The sequence below is a fragment of the Coturnix japonica genome, chromosome 2 (genome assembly GCF_054131305.1).
Source record: "Coturnix japonica strain WE chromosome 2, WE-NBRP24, whole genome shotgun sequence".
NCBI classification, from domain to species: domain Eukaryota; kingdom Metazoa; phylum Chordata; class Aves; order Galliformes; family Phasianidae; genus Coturnix; species Coturnix japonica.
In genome coordinates, this window is record NC_140664.1 from 27,750,636 (window position 1) to 27,768,702 (window position 18,067).

General features: G+C 34.2%; 1 protein-coding gene across 2 annotated transcripts in view; it reads right to left on the reverse strand.

The window, feature by feature from the left end:
• CRISPLD1 (cysteine rich secretory protein LCCL domain containing 1) overlaps positions 1-18,067 on the reverse strand; it is a 34,830-nt gene that overhangs the window by 2,419 nt on the left and 14,344 nt on the right. For both annotated transcript variants that reach the window (XM_015855807.3, XM_032442766.2), the window contains exons 3-14: positions 14,867-14,985; positions 14,589-14,721; positions 13,099-13,214; positions 12,110-12,210; positions 10,890-11,069; positions 10,739-10,799; positions 10,548-10,614; positions 9,814-9,944; positions 7,823-7,866; positions 7,649-7,721; positions 5,575-5,650; positions 1,057-1,187 (exon numbers count right to left, since the gene is read on the reverse strand). In XM_015855807.3, coding sequence (XP_015711293.2) covers positions 1,057-1,187; positions 5,575-5,650; positions 7,649-7,721; positions 7,823-7,866; positions 9,814-9,944; positions 10,548-10,614; positions 10,739-10,799; positions 10,890-11,069; positions 12,110-12,210; positions 13,099-13,214; positions 14,589-14,721; positions 14,867-14,985 — 1,232 coding nt within the window. The remainder of the gene's footprint in view (positions 1-1,056; positions 1,188-5,574; positions 5,651-7,648; positions 7,722-7,822; positions 7,867-9,813; positions 9,945-10,547; positions 10,615-10,738; positions 10,800-10,889; positions 11,070-12,109; positions 12,211-13,098; positions 13,215-14,588; positions 14,722-14,866; positions 14,986-18,067) is intronic.

An 18,067-nucleotide genomic window follows, 5' to 3' on the forward strand; every position in this document is an offset into this window, starting at 1 on the left:
TTTTCTTCTCAGTGAGGGAATTTATAAGGAGAAATGAAGAAACAATAAGGAAGCATTATTTTGTCTGGAACTGGACAATAATCAGGAAAAGGTCAATGGATATGTAAATGAAATAATTCATGAAGGAAATGAAATACATATTTTACAAGTTTATTGGTTTGCTCAGAGGTTTATGAAAGAAAGGGGCAAAACTGCCTTACAACTAATAAATAAATAAACAATCAAATAAATAAATAAATCTATCTATCTATCTTTATATACATATATATGAAAAAAATCTTTATCTTTCTCCTACTTCCAAGTTTTTTAAAGAAACATTCTGAGATTTTACAGAGGTAAAAATCATTCGTAGCTTTACAGGACTGAGAAACTTTTTCTGAAGGTTACGTCTTTTTCTTCCTGTAGAACCTGGAGAGCTCTTTCAGGAATTAAATTTGATTTGCAGTGTGCAGCCATGATTTATCATCATAGAACTCGCTACTACGCTGAATAATTAAAGAGACTTCCACAACACATCTGTGTCTTTCAGAAAAACTGTTAAAAACAGTAAAACCACTACAAAATAGACACTAAAAAAGATTTCTGTGCATCATTCATGGACCAGGCTTATTCGTTTGATACTATATAAACCTGTAAAGACGATTTCAGTGTGAACAAATGAACCAACAACTAGTTACCAGTATCAGCCTACCACAGGTCCTCTAACTCAGAAAAAAAATAGATCACTGTCATTATTTTTTAAAAAATCCCAAAGAAATCAGAGACATTTTAAATTAAATATTCTATTGCAACATAACCAGAAAAATAAACAAGAGGGTTATTATAATTTTTTTCATAAGCAGCTTTTTAGAATAATGATTTGTGGGCTTAGAGGAGGCAGGTAGTTCTGGTACCACAGCTTCTCCAAAGTCACTGCAGCTGTTACACAACCTCTGTAAATCACCCATGTTGGCTTCATTGGTTACTGTGCCCCAGGTACAAACAGACATAATGCAAGACTTTATAATCTTATCAAGGTGAAGAGTAAACAGTAATGCTAGAAAATGGGCTATGTACCTTTCTGAAAATATGCCATTTTGGAAGGAAGCAATGTACACCTTTCTTTTGTCTACTGGCATAACATCAACATAACCGCCCTCGTTGCGGACTACGCCAGCATGTACGGCTGCCCGACAGATACTGGATATCTAAGAAAGAAAGAATGAGGAGATGGTTAGTTTTCATTTATTTCTTTATTTATTTTTAGAAAACAATAAGAATGTGTAAAGTGAGTTTTAGGAAACGTACAATAACTGCACTCATTGCATGACTGATTTTATTAGAGTACTTAAATCTGTTACATGTGGATTAAGCCAATTTATAGGAGTACAGCCACTGTTTCTTCAGCAAGGTTTCACAGCATGATCCAAAAATTCATTTACTTCAGCCTATTTTGTTTCACTAATCAGAAACGTTTAAATTCTTGAGCTTTTCATAGTGAAGTGTTCTATGTGCTTTCATTTCCATAGCAGAGAGGTAGTGAAAAGCATATCCATGAATTATTACAAATCAGAAGATTCTGTTTAGTCTCTAGTCACAGCCAAACAGTGGTACAGTACAGTAGTAAAGGTACACTGCAGTTGGATGTTTCTAGGAAGAGATGTCCTACCCCAAATGTAAGAGACAGAGGACAGCAATTTCATCTCCAAATGAATAACCTCAAACAGAGATGAAGTGCTCCATATTCAAGGGAATATTACAGTTTTTCTGTCCAGGCATGGGCTAATATTAAAAGCTAATTAGATTAAAGTTATAATATGAGCATCAAACAGAACAAAGAGATTTGAAATAATTCCTCAGATATTATAGTTGATTAATGCCAGACTAATCACTTTAGATCCTTAATTCTGAGTGAAGATATAGAGCTGGGATGAGAAGTCTCTTCAATTGCTTCAGAAGAACTTTTCTATCACAAACTTTATGCAGGCAAAACTCTCTGTGAAGTTAGCAGCAGCTTCTGTGTGAAATCTACTAATTTTCTATCATGAATCTATGTAGTACAAATAATATTTACAGGAAAGTTCAGTGACAGTCTTGAAAATGTTAATTGACTTAAACTTGCAGGCTATACCTGCAAGCATATCATCACTGTTAACATATTTAAAATCAACAGCCATAACTATGGAGTTTTTTATAAAGTGCAGAATGAAGGTCCCAGTCTTCTCCAATACAAAGTACTGCAAAGCATAGTTCCAGTTACAGTGAATCTCCACTTCAAACCAAGCTATTTTGTGGAAAAACAACAATAACAAAAATCACTGCAAAAAGTCTCACCTCAATCAACGTTCAATTTGAAGCCAATATAAATATCAATAGCTGGTCCCACAGACCACTGTTCAAACAAGAGCTACACTTCTTCCAGTTGCAACTGGAATAATTTATCTGCTTAATTTGTTCCTGTAGTTATTTTATAATCTCAATGCTATATAAAATCTTAAAATACCAATGAATTTCCTACTCATACTCCAAATGCAAATGCTGCCAGCTTCAGTGTTATCTAGTTTGTCTTTTAATGGCACACACATGACATAGAGATGTAAGGTAACTTATTGAGGTAAATTTAGCTGAAGAGGATTTTTAAACTTAATCAAAAATTTGGCACTTTATTAGTAATTTCACAGTAGATGACATAAATATTTCTGGAAATATTCAGGAGCTTGGGGTTTTTCTTCAGTTTTCATGAATTCACTGTGAAGGATGAGCCCGTGCTCTCTGACATGACTCTGAATTGCAGGAATAAAATTCAAAAAGTTGTAGACAAAATGGTTTAACTAAACTTGAAAAGTGGAACCAATTTTTCAGCACAAGGAAGTAGGAAACTTTCTTTTTACCCTGCCTCCCAACATGGAAAGAATTGCCACGTAGAAATTCATAGAAGAAGGACATCACCAGGCACAAAGGAGACAATGTGCTTGTGCCATGTGAAGAATGAGTAATTTGCACTTCTGTTTCTGAAGAATGAAACATACTCCAGTTTTTATTTATACCGTAACAGCTCTTTTCAGAAGAGAATCTTATTGTGCCACAGACTCAGAGTAAGATGCTCTAAAGAGCTTGCAGTCTACCTCAAGATAACAGAAACAAATGGAAGGTATGAAAAGTAGAGGGTATAGAACAAAAAGGGATTAATATTAGGTGACTCCATCCACAAACAAGTTTATAGACATTGACTACATCAACTGCAGTTGTAATTCATCTGTCACAAAGTGACAATAGCTAGATGACTAGATGAACAGTGGATGACAAAACGGATGGTTTGCCTTTAGTTATGTTAGAGATAGTTATTGCAATGTCACAGCTATAAAAGATGGGAGAATAAAAGGATAAATGTTCTGTGGTGCTACTGACAAATCAGAGAACAGTTCCTTTCAGGAGCAGGACAAATAGGAGTAGCTGTGAAACACTGGGAATTTAAGAATGAATATGTGATCAAACTGAAGATAGAAAAGGAAATTATTAAATAGTTTCCCATTGATACTACCAAAATTATTTTCTAAATGCATATTTTTGGAGTTACATCTGTTAATTACTTGTCTTTAATGGATATTTATGCAAGCAAATTCTTCTACATCTACTGAGTGCAATTGGCCCAAGCACTAGTGAAAATAAATAGCCATATGCATATCATAGAATCATAGAATCATATGAATACATACGTACATTCACATATGTGGGGGGAAAAAAAAGAATTTGCAGGAACATCATTAAAAAAATATTGATTTTTTGGAATTAGCAAAGAAGATCTTTGACTGAAATTAGAAATACATTTGCTATGATATGTGGATAAATGAATTCCCTGAATCTATGGAAAAATCTGTGAATACATGAAAATCTGAAAAAGAGGACACACTTGTTTGATGTTCTCTATAAATACTTAAAATGAAATTAGTTCAGTCATAAGTTATGGTTTACAAAATACACAATCACATTAGATAGAGAAAATTTCAATTAAAAGCCTCTTAGCTTTAAAATACTGTATATGATAGCAACAACAACAACAACAACCTGCAGAAAATCATATAGTGACAACACTATCAGTGGAAACATCTGCACAAATATAGGTGGGATGCATCTGTCTACATCTGAGATGAAGAACCTTCTGTAGGAAATGGAGAGGAATGGACATCTCTGCTCAGCTATTCATCTCACACAGAAATAGACACTCAGAAAAGGTCAAATGAATTCTCCACTGCAGTTGTCCATTTATCTCCTTCATGACTACTACTGCAAACTGCTGTAAAAATAACCTAGAGGAGCAGTTTCAGTGATTATATCTACTCTAGCAACACCTAAAGTTGGTAACAAGACTCTCGTTACTGGCTTCTTACCTGTTTTTATGTCCATTTTTCCCTAAAAGCAGTATGGTAGCACACATTTCCATACAGTGGAGATGAATAATGAGAAAGTACATCTAATACTTTAAATCATAATTCCATAATTCTAACAAAAGCCATCTAGAATTTTTCCAGACAAAATAAACATATGTTGTAAGATGTCCTCTTGTATAAGTGAAACAGAAACAGGTCTTCCTTCTCTCACAACAAGCCTCATCTATCTCACTAGGAAAATTTGGCTGTAACCTTTGACTGCAACCTTAAAACTGAAAGTTGTCTTCCACAAAATGAACCATCAATGAATCTACATTTGCTCCCCTACTAAGCACATTAAGGGTCAGGTTGCATATGCATAAATCAATGTTATTTACTAAACAGGAAAGGCTTTTCAAACAGGTAGCACTTTTGTCAGCAAGTACAAGTGTTTTCAGGATCGGGACTCAAGTTACACAAGTAACCCAGCTGGCTGCCATACTGTTCTTTACGACAGCTAGAAGACAGTTACAACATACAGCAAAGTGATAGGAAAGTGAAGTGCTCAGTCTGCCACTACATCCTGGCTTCTCCTTAGAGAGATGAAAAGGAGGTGCATTCCTCCTTTATATTCATTTAGTTCTGGCTATCCACTTGGGAACTAAACATGATATACAGAAGACATGGCAACAAAAAATGTTGACTAGGAAATAGAATGACAGAAAATGCAGCATTAGTTTCTTAAAATAATACAACATGAGATACTTTATACAAATATATCAGAGTCATTCTATGAATATTTAGCTACCTACGAAGATAAGAAATATGCAAAACAATAATAGTATGGACATTTATTTTCAGAGAAATTTTGGTTAGTCAGTCAAGAAATATGGTTGCCTTAGGGTCTAAAGGGCAAGGATTTAAATGAGTATATATTGTCAATACTGATCAAATCAATGGGAATTTAGATCAAAAACTGAGAACATGGGTCCAGAAACTACTGAAGCCTAAACTGAGTTTTTAATTAAATTTCCATTGGATTATCAGAGTATTTAAAGACAAAGAACTTCTGAAAAGACTACTAAGTCATCTTTTTATGATATTAAGTGTAAAAAATTAGCATGTGGAAGAAAACTGAATATTTATCTAATAGCCTTACTTTTACATCATAGCTTTTCACAGAACTTTACATTTCATTACATAATGCAATGTAAATCACAGAACTTACATCAGAATAAATTCGTGTTCCAATGACTCGAGCATAGTGTGGATTTGCCTGCATACAGTTAGGAGGACAATACACTCTGAAATATTGAAAATAAAGCACAATTAGGAACAATGATAAAAGAGTACTACTATAACATACTCAATATCAGCATTAGTGAGTATTACTCAGTTTGATGGCACATACACAAAGGTCTACACCAATGCTAAAAGGCTTACAGTTTTGAGCTTCTGATACCACTGACTGAAAAGATCCCTAAAGTAACTTGCGATTCACAATAAAGTGCTTGAAAACATATTTCAAAGCTCTGGTCTTCTTCTCTTTGGATAAGTTTATGATATTTTCGTTTTACACATTTGAGTCCTGTGATAAATCCAGTGTATTATTATTTGCTTCTACAGTATCCTATCTAAACTGTACAGCTGAATACTTTATCATATTTGAATATCTGAATGAAGGCCTGCTATAGTGTTAATGCCATGAGAAATTAGCAACTTATGATGAGGGTCAACACTTGGATAAAACAGAAAATTCAGGAAGGTAATGAGATTCCTAGCAAATTCCAGGGGATCTGTTGCTATCATGCCCTTGTTGATATCTGACATGCCACAGTCTTTGGGCATGCTATTATCAATATTATCAGGCAGCTACCAAAGTAAGCTGAAGCAACTATGAGAGAGATTTTTGACTAAAGGAAGTAAGATGCCAAAGAAACCCTTGAAAACTTCCTGATTTATGGGTAGGCCATGAGGGAAAAACAATGTTGTGCAATCATTGCCATTGACAGTCACATTTTCAGAATTATGTTACGTCCATATGCAGATTCCTGAGTGTATCACTCCTGCTGAGAAGCTCCTAAAGTTGTTACTTCAGAATTAATTAGATGTTTATTTTCCTTTTTTTTTTTTTTTTTCTAAAGATAGATGCTATTTTTATTAATTAAGGTCATTTCAGCTTTTGATTATAAAAAATATAATAAAGGCAGAAGTATGAGATTTTATCTGTCCATTCCTGCATTCCACTCCTTTGCTTACTTCTCCACATCATCCAGCCAAAGAGCCAGAAGTCATAGCCAAACACCAAACAAGTCCACGAACCCAAATGCTACACGAAGGGATGTTTTCCTAGCAGTTCTGGCTTTGTACTTGCTTCCTGTACTGGCGGTAAGACTGCTATGAAAGTACTCCTGTGGATATCTCCAGCTTAGCTTGCGGTAAATCATGCTACAGTGTGACTCATCTATGGTTTTAAGAACTGTTACCGATTTCCTTCCTCAAAATATTGAGGCACCAGCTTCTGCTGATGAGCAAAAACATAGACTTCAAAGAAGAAAAGCATATATTTGACTGAAAAGTGCTAACTGACCTACAGACCACATGTTACCTTAAGAAGTTACATGTCAATCTTTTTGTAAATATATTTGTTCACTGAATCCTACAAGACTTCAACACTGATTCATTCTATGATAAGTATCTGCATCAGTTCCTTTTAATTTATTATTAAATTAATTATTATTTAATTATTAGTGCCTCCGGTGGCGCAGTGGTTAAGGACGCCACTTTGCAACACTGGAGGCCCGGGTTCGAATCCCCCCTGTGGCGCAAGTGGTAGAAGTGCCGCTCTGCTACACATGAGGCTCGAATCCCGGGGGGTTGGACTCAATGATCTCTAAGGTCCCTTCCAACTCGCACAAGACTGTGATACTGTGATAATTTATATCTTACAAGCAAATGCATTGAAATAAAGTATGTTTTGCTCAAGATGCGTTTAATAATGAACAACGAAAAAGAAAAATAGATTTTCCTTTCCAGTCTCTAGTTTAACAAAAGATTTACTAAGATTTGACAAAGAGATGAAAGTAAGATCTCAACAGGCAAAAGAAAGTGAAATTTTCCTTATGAAAACAGATAACAGATCATCTTCACCTACCCAGACATTTATTAACATCAGAAATATATTTCTGCCTTCACATTTACAGCTACTGCTGTCAACTTTGTTAATGTCAACTACAGTTAAACAGTATCTGAAAGAAAATATGCAGCATTTTGTATTAAAAAAAAGATTCAAAGAACTTTACCTTGGACAGTGTGAGGCTGGTTTTTGAAACGGGCACAATTGTTCCACTGTTGTTTCACAGGTGACAGCTTGAACTGGAAAAAGTAAAATAGAATACAGTAAGTTTGTGCTATTTAGAAAATCGATGTTTAAAAATAAATGAGTTCATTAAAAAAAAAAAAAAAAAAAAGCTAACCTGTTACTTTGGAGACTGTGAAGGAATTAGCAGATTGGTATTTTCTGAAGAAGATATAACAGAAAGAGTCAGTAAATAGCATATCTTAATGTTTACAGTCTTCTATATCTTTTTAGTTAGGAGAACATTCATTTGTCAGTCTAAAAATAAACTTAAGACATTGTTCTTAGTCAATTTCTACACATTAAACCCACCCTACCCAAATGTGAATCTGTTTGTTAGAGAGGCACATTTAGTTTCTATTCTCAGTAAATCTAATTGAAAACCAGGAATGCATGCTAATATCTTTCAGTAATTTAGTTTGCTAAGAGACTGTGTGCTAGCAGCAAATTAGGCAAACTCTTTGCCCCTCAAAATATAGTAAAACAACAACTAGAGCCGAGAATTTCTGAGAAACATTCATCTAACAGAAGGGATCATTCACTTCCCCCCAAAGATTCATTTCTACAAAAAGCTCCAAGCCTGAAAAACGTTTCTCCAGACAGCCTTTTTGAAAAAAATCAATAAATTTTACTTGTGGATCTTGAATCTATATTCAATTATCACCAGTGAAACTCAGTTTAATACAAAAAAAGTTGTTTTTTTTCCAGTAACACCAGGTGTATCAATTTCCCAATGTTACATAAACTCAGGTATATACATTCTGCTGCTACATTATGATTGCTGAACAATTCTGCTTCACATCTCTTTTATTTAGCCCAGTTACTATGATTCTAATATTTTCCAAGTGTAATAAAAAAGCTGATAATCTTTTTAGTGCCTATAAAATTATTTATTAAAATATAAAATAATTAGGGAATGATTCCATAGTCTCCTTAGAAGCAAGTTCCTCCTGTGTGACCTATACCACTGCAATTGCTATTTGGAAAATGTTTGCTTGGGTTGGTTCATGTCATTGCATGGCTCACCAATTCCATGTTTGTTCCTTTACTGCCTTTCAATTTGTTTTCACTAAGTTACCACATACTTTGGTTGGCCTAGTATTGCCAAACACTGATATAGGAACAATTGACTGTATTCTATTGTTGATTAACTAGAAGACATATGGTTTAAAACGTTAGCCTATGCTCTGATAATAGAACAGCTGGAAGATTGCTGCATATTATGCTGAGATTTCTTTTTCTAAGTCTTGGAATATACACTATGAGTGAAATTGCCTTCACTTTATAATATATTAATCATATTTATGTGTAGCTTATGCAAGAATCCACCTAGAGACATCGGTGAGACAGCTGCATACTGATATTCCAACATACAAATATACTAATAAGTAAGCGCTGTTCTACCAGTAGAAAATTATGCACGATATACTCCAGTTTTATATACTACTTTTCTCATTTTACTTTTAGCATGTCAGGGAGTATCTGGATTTATTGTCACACATCAGTCTCAGGACAAGCACCTGAACAGTGTAGTTCATGTCCAAATGAAGTTTCCACGGCACACAGTACTATCCCATCACTGGCCAATGCAGATATTGAGCAAAGTAATTGTGCAAAATGTCACTGAACTGTAATGAAACTATCAGAAAGACAAGAAGAGATGTATCTTTGCTTGGTTCATATTGTTTCTATGCACAGTACAAGAGGATCACTTCTAAACACAAGCTTGGACAATTTTTTGCCTTATTAGCTATTATACATTTCTGTGTCAATGGACCAACACTGGACAAATTGACAGCTTTGTCCAAAACATTTAAGGTAATCTATGTTAGTGTCAGTATGTACTATTTTTCTACAGTAATTCTATGCAGTTACAAATAAGTTAATTATTCTATCACTTTTCTATACACCATTAAGCACTGGCTAAAGTTTCAAAATGGATACAATACCTGTATATCCACATAAACTTTTACAGTAGCTTCATTTTTTTTTTAATGATAAAAATATGCAAAATACTACTATTGTTACATAGTTTGTATGGAATAACAGCGAAATACAACAAAACCAAATTAAAACTATTCCACACATTTTAATTTTAAGGAATCTTACCCAATTGATTGAATGCCATTTCTGTAAGATTTGATAAAGTAATTTTTTCTTCCTTGCCTAGTGACATCAACCCAACCACCTTCATTGTCTAGGATCCCATAATGTATGGCAGCTTTGCAAATACTGGATTGCTGAAAAACAGAGTGTGAAGAAGAATTCTATGTCAGAGAAAAACACTGCTTTCCACTGCAATTTAATTCAGCTTTTAATTACGTCATTTAAAACCTGGTAGACAGTCTATCAGTTCTGAAGCGGTCTGTGTAGGTACTATTTCAAATCAAGAAAAAAATCACTTTGCCTTATTCAGAGATAAAATATATTTGTTCACTGTTGTTCTTTTTTTCCTATACTATTTTTCAGTTATACTTGATCAATTACGCAGCAGGATATTGAGTTTACATAAGTAGATCTGTTTTATTGAAGCAATTTGTGCCCACAGACTGTTCTATTTGTCCTGAATTTGCATCTTCACAAATTTGCACCCCAACATTTGGGCATGCAAATTTTCATTCTGTTTGTGTGCAAGAGGAAGTACACATAGATAGTAAATGCACAATAGCAGATGGAAACATAGTTTGGTACTATTTAAAATATATGATGTAGGCTTTTATTTAGGCTGAAAACTGTTTTCTTCAAAATCCATTCTTAATACAATTTTAACTAGCATTCCAGAAAAAAAAGATACATTTCATTAAACATTCTATTTGTAAAAAATCTTATTTTAAAATGTTTACCATTTCATAATGTACACTTCCAATAACTTTGGCTTTGCTATCTAAACAGCCAGCAGGACATTCATACCTAAGAAAATAAAATATAACCTGGTCTTAGAACCTGAGATTACATAAAGGGAAAGTATTTCAGTTCACATACATTTAGAATAATAGCCTTTTAGAATAATAACAGTCTGTAAAATTGACCATACCTATTGCAAGTTGTTCCTTTGCACTGATCTCTTAACCTTACTTCACATGAAACAATCTGAGCTAAAACAAGAAAAGAGCAATTTCACCTAAATAATTTGATACCATACAATTCAAATTTGTTGACCACTTGAAAACAGTTAAATTCCTTACACATTTGCTGTGTGCTTATTACTTCATTTTTCTCACTATCCTCAGTGCCTGTGGAGCTTGAAGGTGAATGAGTTCTTGGTCGGCTTTGTGCTGTTGCATCTTGGGCTTTGGATTGTTGCCGTTCAATCTCATTGGTTTCCTCTTCTGGCTCATGAGGAGAATAAGGCCTTTCTGTATCTTCTATTTCAAAAAGCAAGTGAGAAAAGATTTCTCAGACAAAATGCAATTGGAACATAAAACCCTTGACATGTTTTCATAACATGATTTTATTTTCATAAAATAGTTATTGAGTACAGGCAAAAAGCAAGGAAAACTTTCCACTGTTTCAAAAGCTCAAGCTTCATAATACATCTCAATTATCCTTGGTATGCTGACAAAAGGCAGAATTTTTCTAGTAAAAGCAGAACAAATGAGGTATGAAAATGACCCTAATGTTTTTTTTGAACTATCTTCTTAATGCCATCAGAAAACAAATAGGTCAAAGGAAATAATTCAAATAGATGGTGAAAAAAATTTCCAAATCAAAAAATAGTTTGCAATTAAATAATCTGATTTTATAAAAATTTGCATCTGAAAATATGACATATAATGTAAATAATTTTGAAATTCTCGTTACTAAATCTAAAGTTTTCACTTAAACAAGAACCATAAGGAAGGTGTTTGGACTCTGAGGCTTTTATGGTCCATATGAATACATAGTAGTTTTCAAAAGTGGCTAAGCTACATACATATAGAGCAAAAAAAAAAAAAAAAAGAAAAACTTGTTTCATAATATACTATAATTAAATGCAGTATATACAAGATTATGACAATTCTAAAAAAGAATAATCACACTAGCTGAAAATTTATTTATTAATTCATTCTTGCTTTGTTCATTGTTTGCTAATGTATGTTTCCCTTTAAACAAATCACTGCATAGACCACTACAATTTACAAAAGTGCCTATAAATAACATACAGAAGTCTAAATTTCTGTGTACTAAAAGCAGTCAAGCAGCACTTAAATCAGCAGTACACTGCACTTTCTTGTGATGTTCAGCCTCACATATCTATCATACATAGTACATGATCTCATTCAGTACAGTAAGGCATACCCATACCATGTCTTTGACTAAATGCATAGTATATTCTATTCCACTAATTTAAAGCATAATAAGAAAATAAAGCAAAAGGTTACATTTCTCTGCCCAGTTACAGTTATGCTGTCAAAATTCTACATACCTCTATAACAAAGATTTTCTCTGCAACCTCCTCCAAAACTAGGGGGACATGCAGAACAAGGACGGCCAGGCTTATAAGGAGCATGACCCCACCAGTTACCCCTTCAAACAAAATAAAACAAAAAAATTAGTAAAATGTGTCATAATAAATTAAAATATTAACAACAAGCATCATTCCATATGTTGACAAATATGTAATGAAATCCAACATTAACATAGTACATTGCTTCAATAAATTGAACATGCTATAAGTCATTTAGAAGTCCCCCAAAATATCAGAAGCAGTGCCATTAGCTGTTCTAATGTGTGTGTGTGTGTGTGTGTGTGTGTGTTCTATATCAGCACAGCAATGTAAATCTAAATCCTTCAACTACAGGGGGAAATCCTTCAACAGGGGGAAGTTCTTCACTAGGAGAGTGGTTAGGCCCTGGAACAGGCTGCCCAGGGAGGTTGTGGATGCCCCGTCCTTGGAGGTGTTCAAGACCAGGTTGGACGGGGCCCTGGGCAACCTGATCTAGTAAATGTGTATGTTTGGTGGCCCTGCCAGGCAGGGGGGTTGGAACTACATGTTCCTTGAGGTCCCTTCCAACCCGGGTCATTCTGTGATTCTGTGATTCCGTAACTACATGAGAACAGACTCCGCTCCCCTAAATGGAATAACCTATGGGATGTAATCTTAAACATCAACTTCACATTACACATTCTTCAAGGTCAGAATGGGGAGATCTATTTATTTCACATTAAAAAAAAAATAAAATAAAATAAATAAATAAATAAAAAGTCACTCTACATTGAAGGCCAGAAAACTAAAGTTCTACAAAATCACAACAGTATTTGTACAGCCAAGGCTGCCTTGGGAACAATGCTCTACTTTGTAACAGTACAAAAAAAACCCAGAAAAAACAGACTGATTTCCTTTTGGATTATTTCCTGGATTACTACAAAGTATTTCCCCCCATTCAAGATATTTTTGGGTGTCAGACAACTTACTTAGGAGAATAATTGCATACAAGATAGACTGCTTTTGGCCAAATCTGTCCCCAGATGTTCATGTTATGACACAAATTAATTGCACAACCTATTCTGCTACTTGTAGCCCAAACAACCTATGAAAAAAAAATAAAAAAGAGAAAGACGTGGAAATCAAAGCTCATGAAAACACAACTTCAAAATATAAAACTCAAATCACAAGAGATGCTGAAGCAACCCAGCTAAAATTGATAAAAGGCTTCTCATGGCCTTTTTCATTAGAAAGAAAAGATTTACATTGAAAGAACATATATGGTGTTTATTTTAAATAAATGTTCTAAGCATGTATTGAATCTGCTGCAAATGCTTACAGCACATTGTCTGAAGAACTGATTCGTGAAACTAAAATGACTTATTGTAACTCAGTATTTTCTACTCATGTTCCTGTGCCTTGTAGTTCTCAGAACATACTAGGAATGCAGAAAGATCCGGACTGATTGAATATTGAATATTGCAATATATGGTGTCTGTGCTCCTTTATAAATCTGCTGAAACACTTTTTATTGCAGAACTCAAAGTAACCTGAGAGACAAAGTTGGGTATATTCAAAGCAGAGAAAAACAACAGGTGCTAACCTTGTATTAATTTAAAGGAAGCCAACTATATAGTTCCTTCAGGACTTTGGGAGTTGAAAAGGATAAGTACTATGAAGAAACTAGCAACACAGGGAAGTATATATATGTATTATAGATCCTGCATGTGACAGAGAAGTGTAATTATAGTTACTTTTAAAGAAATTGTAAACAAAAATATGGGAATAATTCTCTTTAAATAATAGATACAATCATAAATTGTGATAGAAAATAATGAGAAAATAAACTTCTTAAAATTGAGTATTTGCAGTTTTTAAATAACTTCTAAAAATGTATGTGGATTTTAATGTAATCTAAAGATCACGCATTTCCCATTTGGTGAAAACATGACTGGCTCCCCTCAGAAAAAAATAAATAAATAAAAAAAATGGAGTTGCATACTTAGACTAATAAATTAGTTCTTATGCAATTTCAAAATCTTGCTGAAGTTAAAGAAATGTGTTATAAACTGTACTTAACTGTTATTTGACCTGAGGAATTCATCTAAGAAAGCTTTTTTTCATTTAAGCATGCATATTCCAGAAAGGAGTACCAGCACGCCAGCTGGCACAGAAACAAGATTATGCAAAGTGCACTGAGCAGCCACTCTCAGTACCGGGTATTGTGAGCTTTTTCCTTAACCCTGTTAAGGAGGTGATATTTATGAGGAAGAAATCTAAAGATCTGCATGACAGCCCTACTCAACATCACCAGTGCTCAATGCATATAGGTACAGAGTCTAGTAAAAAGCTCCTTTCCTGCTTCAGTACCACCATAAACATAGTAAGACTAATATGTTCTACTTGTCATGCAGTGACCTAACTGGATGTTAGGACTGCTCATTTCCTTACATAGCTGACAAAACACAAACTGACATACCTGTGTATAATGTGTACAAACAGGACCAGAGCATTTGAAAGGACAATATGGGTTGCATTCATGAGGATGCGGATATGTGAAATCTCTCACTTCATCATACCATGCTTGGACATGAAATGTTGGAGGTCTGTACCTATGAAAGCCAGCAGTAGTCTATTAGATAACTAAGTAGCTGTAAGTTCTGTCATTGATAGATTCTATCATATACTTAAAGTAATAAGCAACAACATTTAGATTTCAAAAAATGATAACAAAGTATTTAACAATGTCTTAGATACCTTCCCCAGTGTGCTCCCAAGTTCTGTCCAATAGACGGAAGGAGGCTTGCAGGCCCATGCTCCCACAGACACGTTTCAGCCCACGATTCTGCAGATCTCTCCAATTCTGTATCCCATGTCTGAAATTCAAGATAAAAGAAATTGACACCTTCTCAGAAATACCTGACGGGTACCTCATACACTTTAAAACAGAAAGGCAAACCAAAAGAAAGCTGGGAAGATTGTTCATTTTTAAAGCTTCTGTTACTGAGGAAAAAAAAAAAAAAAAAAAAGTGACAGTACAATTGTGTGTCTATTATATAAGAAATAGAAACGTTTTCACAAAGAGGAAAAAAGTTTTAATCCCTTCCCAGATTTTGCTTTTAGAAAGCCTGTGCGGGCACTCTGCAGTGAATAAAAGACAAATATGAAACTGAAAGGCTTAGTTCAACTTTCCAAGCTAAATTAAGTGCATTTTCTGTCTTGTGAGATTTCTTTTTAGTAACAGGCATTTTTCTTAGCCAAAAGAGTATTATCTAACATGCTTTCAACATAAGGCTTTATTTCCTCTAAACCAGTAGTTTATTTGAAATGAAAGTGATTTTCTCTCTCTCTTCAATAATCAGCTTTCATTGAAATAATACACAGTGCAAACAGAAAACATGGAAACCAGAGCAACATTGTCAGTCATTTTATGGCTAGCTTGGTAAAAATAGGAGGCAGGTAAGAAGCATGCTTAGGACAAGTTAAATAAAAAGTAACACAACTGTTTATCCTTTTCTATTCTTTAAAAGATACAGAAGAACAGGTTTGTAGCTGAAAGGCAAATGTAAGTTTCTCTCTTTCAAAAGCATACTAAAACTTACACATTAAAAAAAAAAAAATTAAATCACACTGTATATGTTTAAAATATTCATCTAGGGTTTACTCAAAGTGATCCTTGTTAAGCAATGTACCCATGCTGCTGGTTGGTCTTTAAAATTTATTGATAATTACAGAAATTTCTAGATATCTGACTCAATGATAATAATAGCTAGGTTAGGAAACTGAAATATATCCAGGAAGGAAGAAAATTGCTTATAAAAACCCAATTATTTCATCATATGTTCAGACTTTATTTCTTTCCATCAGACTGTGTTATCTAAGTAACAATAATTCAGTTTTTCCAAACCCAAGCTCCAATGTAGGTCATGTCTACTGAATTTTGGCAGAGACTGAAGGTAAAGAACTCTTAATACAGCCAAATAATACAGAAATATGTCCATGTGCTATAATTTATTTATTTTTATTAATTTTGATATGCAATTTTCAACTAAGTAGTTTACTCATCAACAAAAGACATGCTTTTGATTATGCAAGAAGATGATTATGGAAAGACTACCAAAAGTCAACTGAATCCGAGTTTATTGATTCTTTGTTCTCCTCAAAAGTCTCCAGTGCTACTGCATTTCCACTTTGTCTGTTATTAGTAAAAAATGTAGAAGATACATTTTGTTTCTTACAATGCAGCATATATTTTGACGGAATTCTCAAACATAACAATGCATAATAATTACATAATAACGCTCTTACCCTACATACAGATACAAAACTCACCAGCTCTAGGATACAGTAGGAATTTTCTATTTGTCTGACTGAGTCGGTATTAAAATATCGTAAACCATAGTTCTAATAAAAAATCAGTCTCATCCATTCAGTCTTCATTCACACTCTTGGAAATTCATGTCTCCAAAGCCAGGTAAATTTTCTCACAACTATTATGAACCTAAGAATACCAAAACGTATTCTATTGTAAAGCATCCTCCAACAAGTTCATAAGGAGCTGACAGTGAGATTATAGCTTACAGTTAAAGGGAAAGCAGGGGAAGGACAAATCATAGTGGGGGTCTGCTACATAATGCCCAAGACCAAGTGGATGAAGCCCTCTATAAAGAGATGGGAGCAGCTTTGTGTTCATAAAACATGGTTCTTAAGGGGGGCTTCAATCATTCCAGTATCTGTTGGAAGGACAACACAGCAGAGCAACAGCAATCAAATTGGTTCCTAGAACATAAGATTATTTTATTATTTTTTAATGAGAAAATCATCAGAAATCTGGTAGCAAATAGTTGGCATGACGTCAGGATTGATTTCTCAGTTGTAAGGCATACTCAAACACATGGTATGATGATCAATTATCAAGTAACTCCACCTTCAAAATACTGTGAGATGCTGAAATGAATCATGTATCAAAAAGCAACAAACAATTCCACAAGTCTTATTTTCTCTCTGATGTGTGTACTACACAATGAATTTACTTCAGAACAGTCAGCTGTTCAGGAAATTCTCTGTGTGTGCCAGAGAAGAAAGGACCCATTCATTTGTTTCTCAACCTTTAACACTTAAATCCCTTATTTCTAAGGACAGACATAAAAAACACCTGGCATGGATACAATGCATATACAGCTAGCATGGTTTATTGTCAGGAAGTGCTGCCTATTATCTTTCCAGAAAATATTAATTAGATCTGTGACTGTTTTTTTGGGTTTTTTTTGTTTTTTTTGTTTGTTTGTTTTTTGTTTTATTTAACTACAGTACAATTTAACATAGCTTCTTCTTCATCAAGACTACATTTGAGTTCAAATATACAATAATTACTATTTTATAGTTTATAATTACTGTTAATGGAGACAGATATTTCAAAGCTAGCTCAAGTATCTCAGTGCCAAATTACAGTTCATCATATGGAGGTACACCAAGTAGAATCTGAATACATACAAGGGCTAATCTGAAAGTAATGCTTCCTACTTAATTATGTTGGCGCATGAAGTCAGAGGTAGACAATGGTGGTATGGCAGTAGAGTCTGAATCTACCCAATAATATTCCATTACATTTTGTTGTCATGTGGCAGACAGCAGCAGAGGAGTAGGCAGACAAAATGGTGTCTGACATGGAAGTACTCATGAAGCAAAGGAACAATATCATCATCCTCCATACAGAAAAAATAAAATAAAAATAAAAATGGCACCCATTGATATTCATTACACTTGCTGAATATTTATGGAAACCAAATAGTGGATGTAAGCACAATGAGGTTATAAGTGGTGCACTCCAACAGTGGTGACAGCAACAAAGGGTCATGTAAGCTTATGTAGATCTTTTTGTGCATGGTATGTAGGCCCTTATTCATCACTGCTGAAAATGCCTAGCTAAAGGTGGTGACTGCACTGAAAAATAGTGCT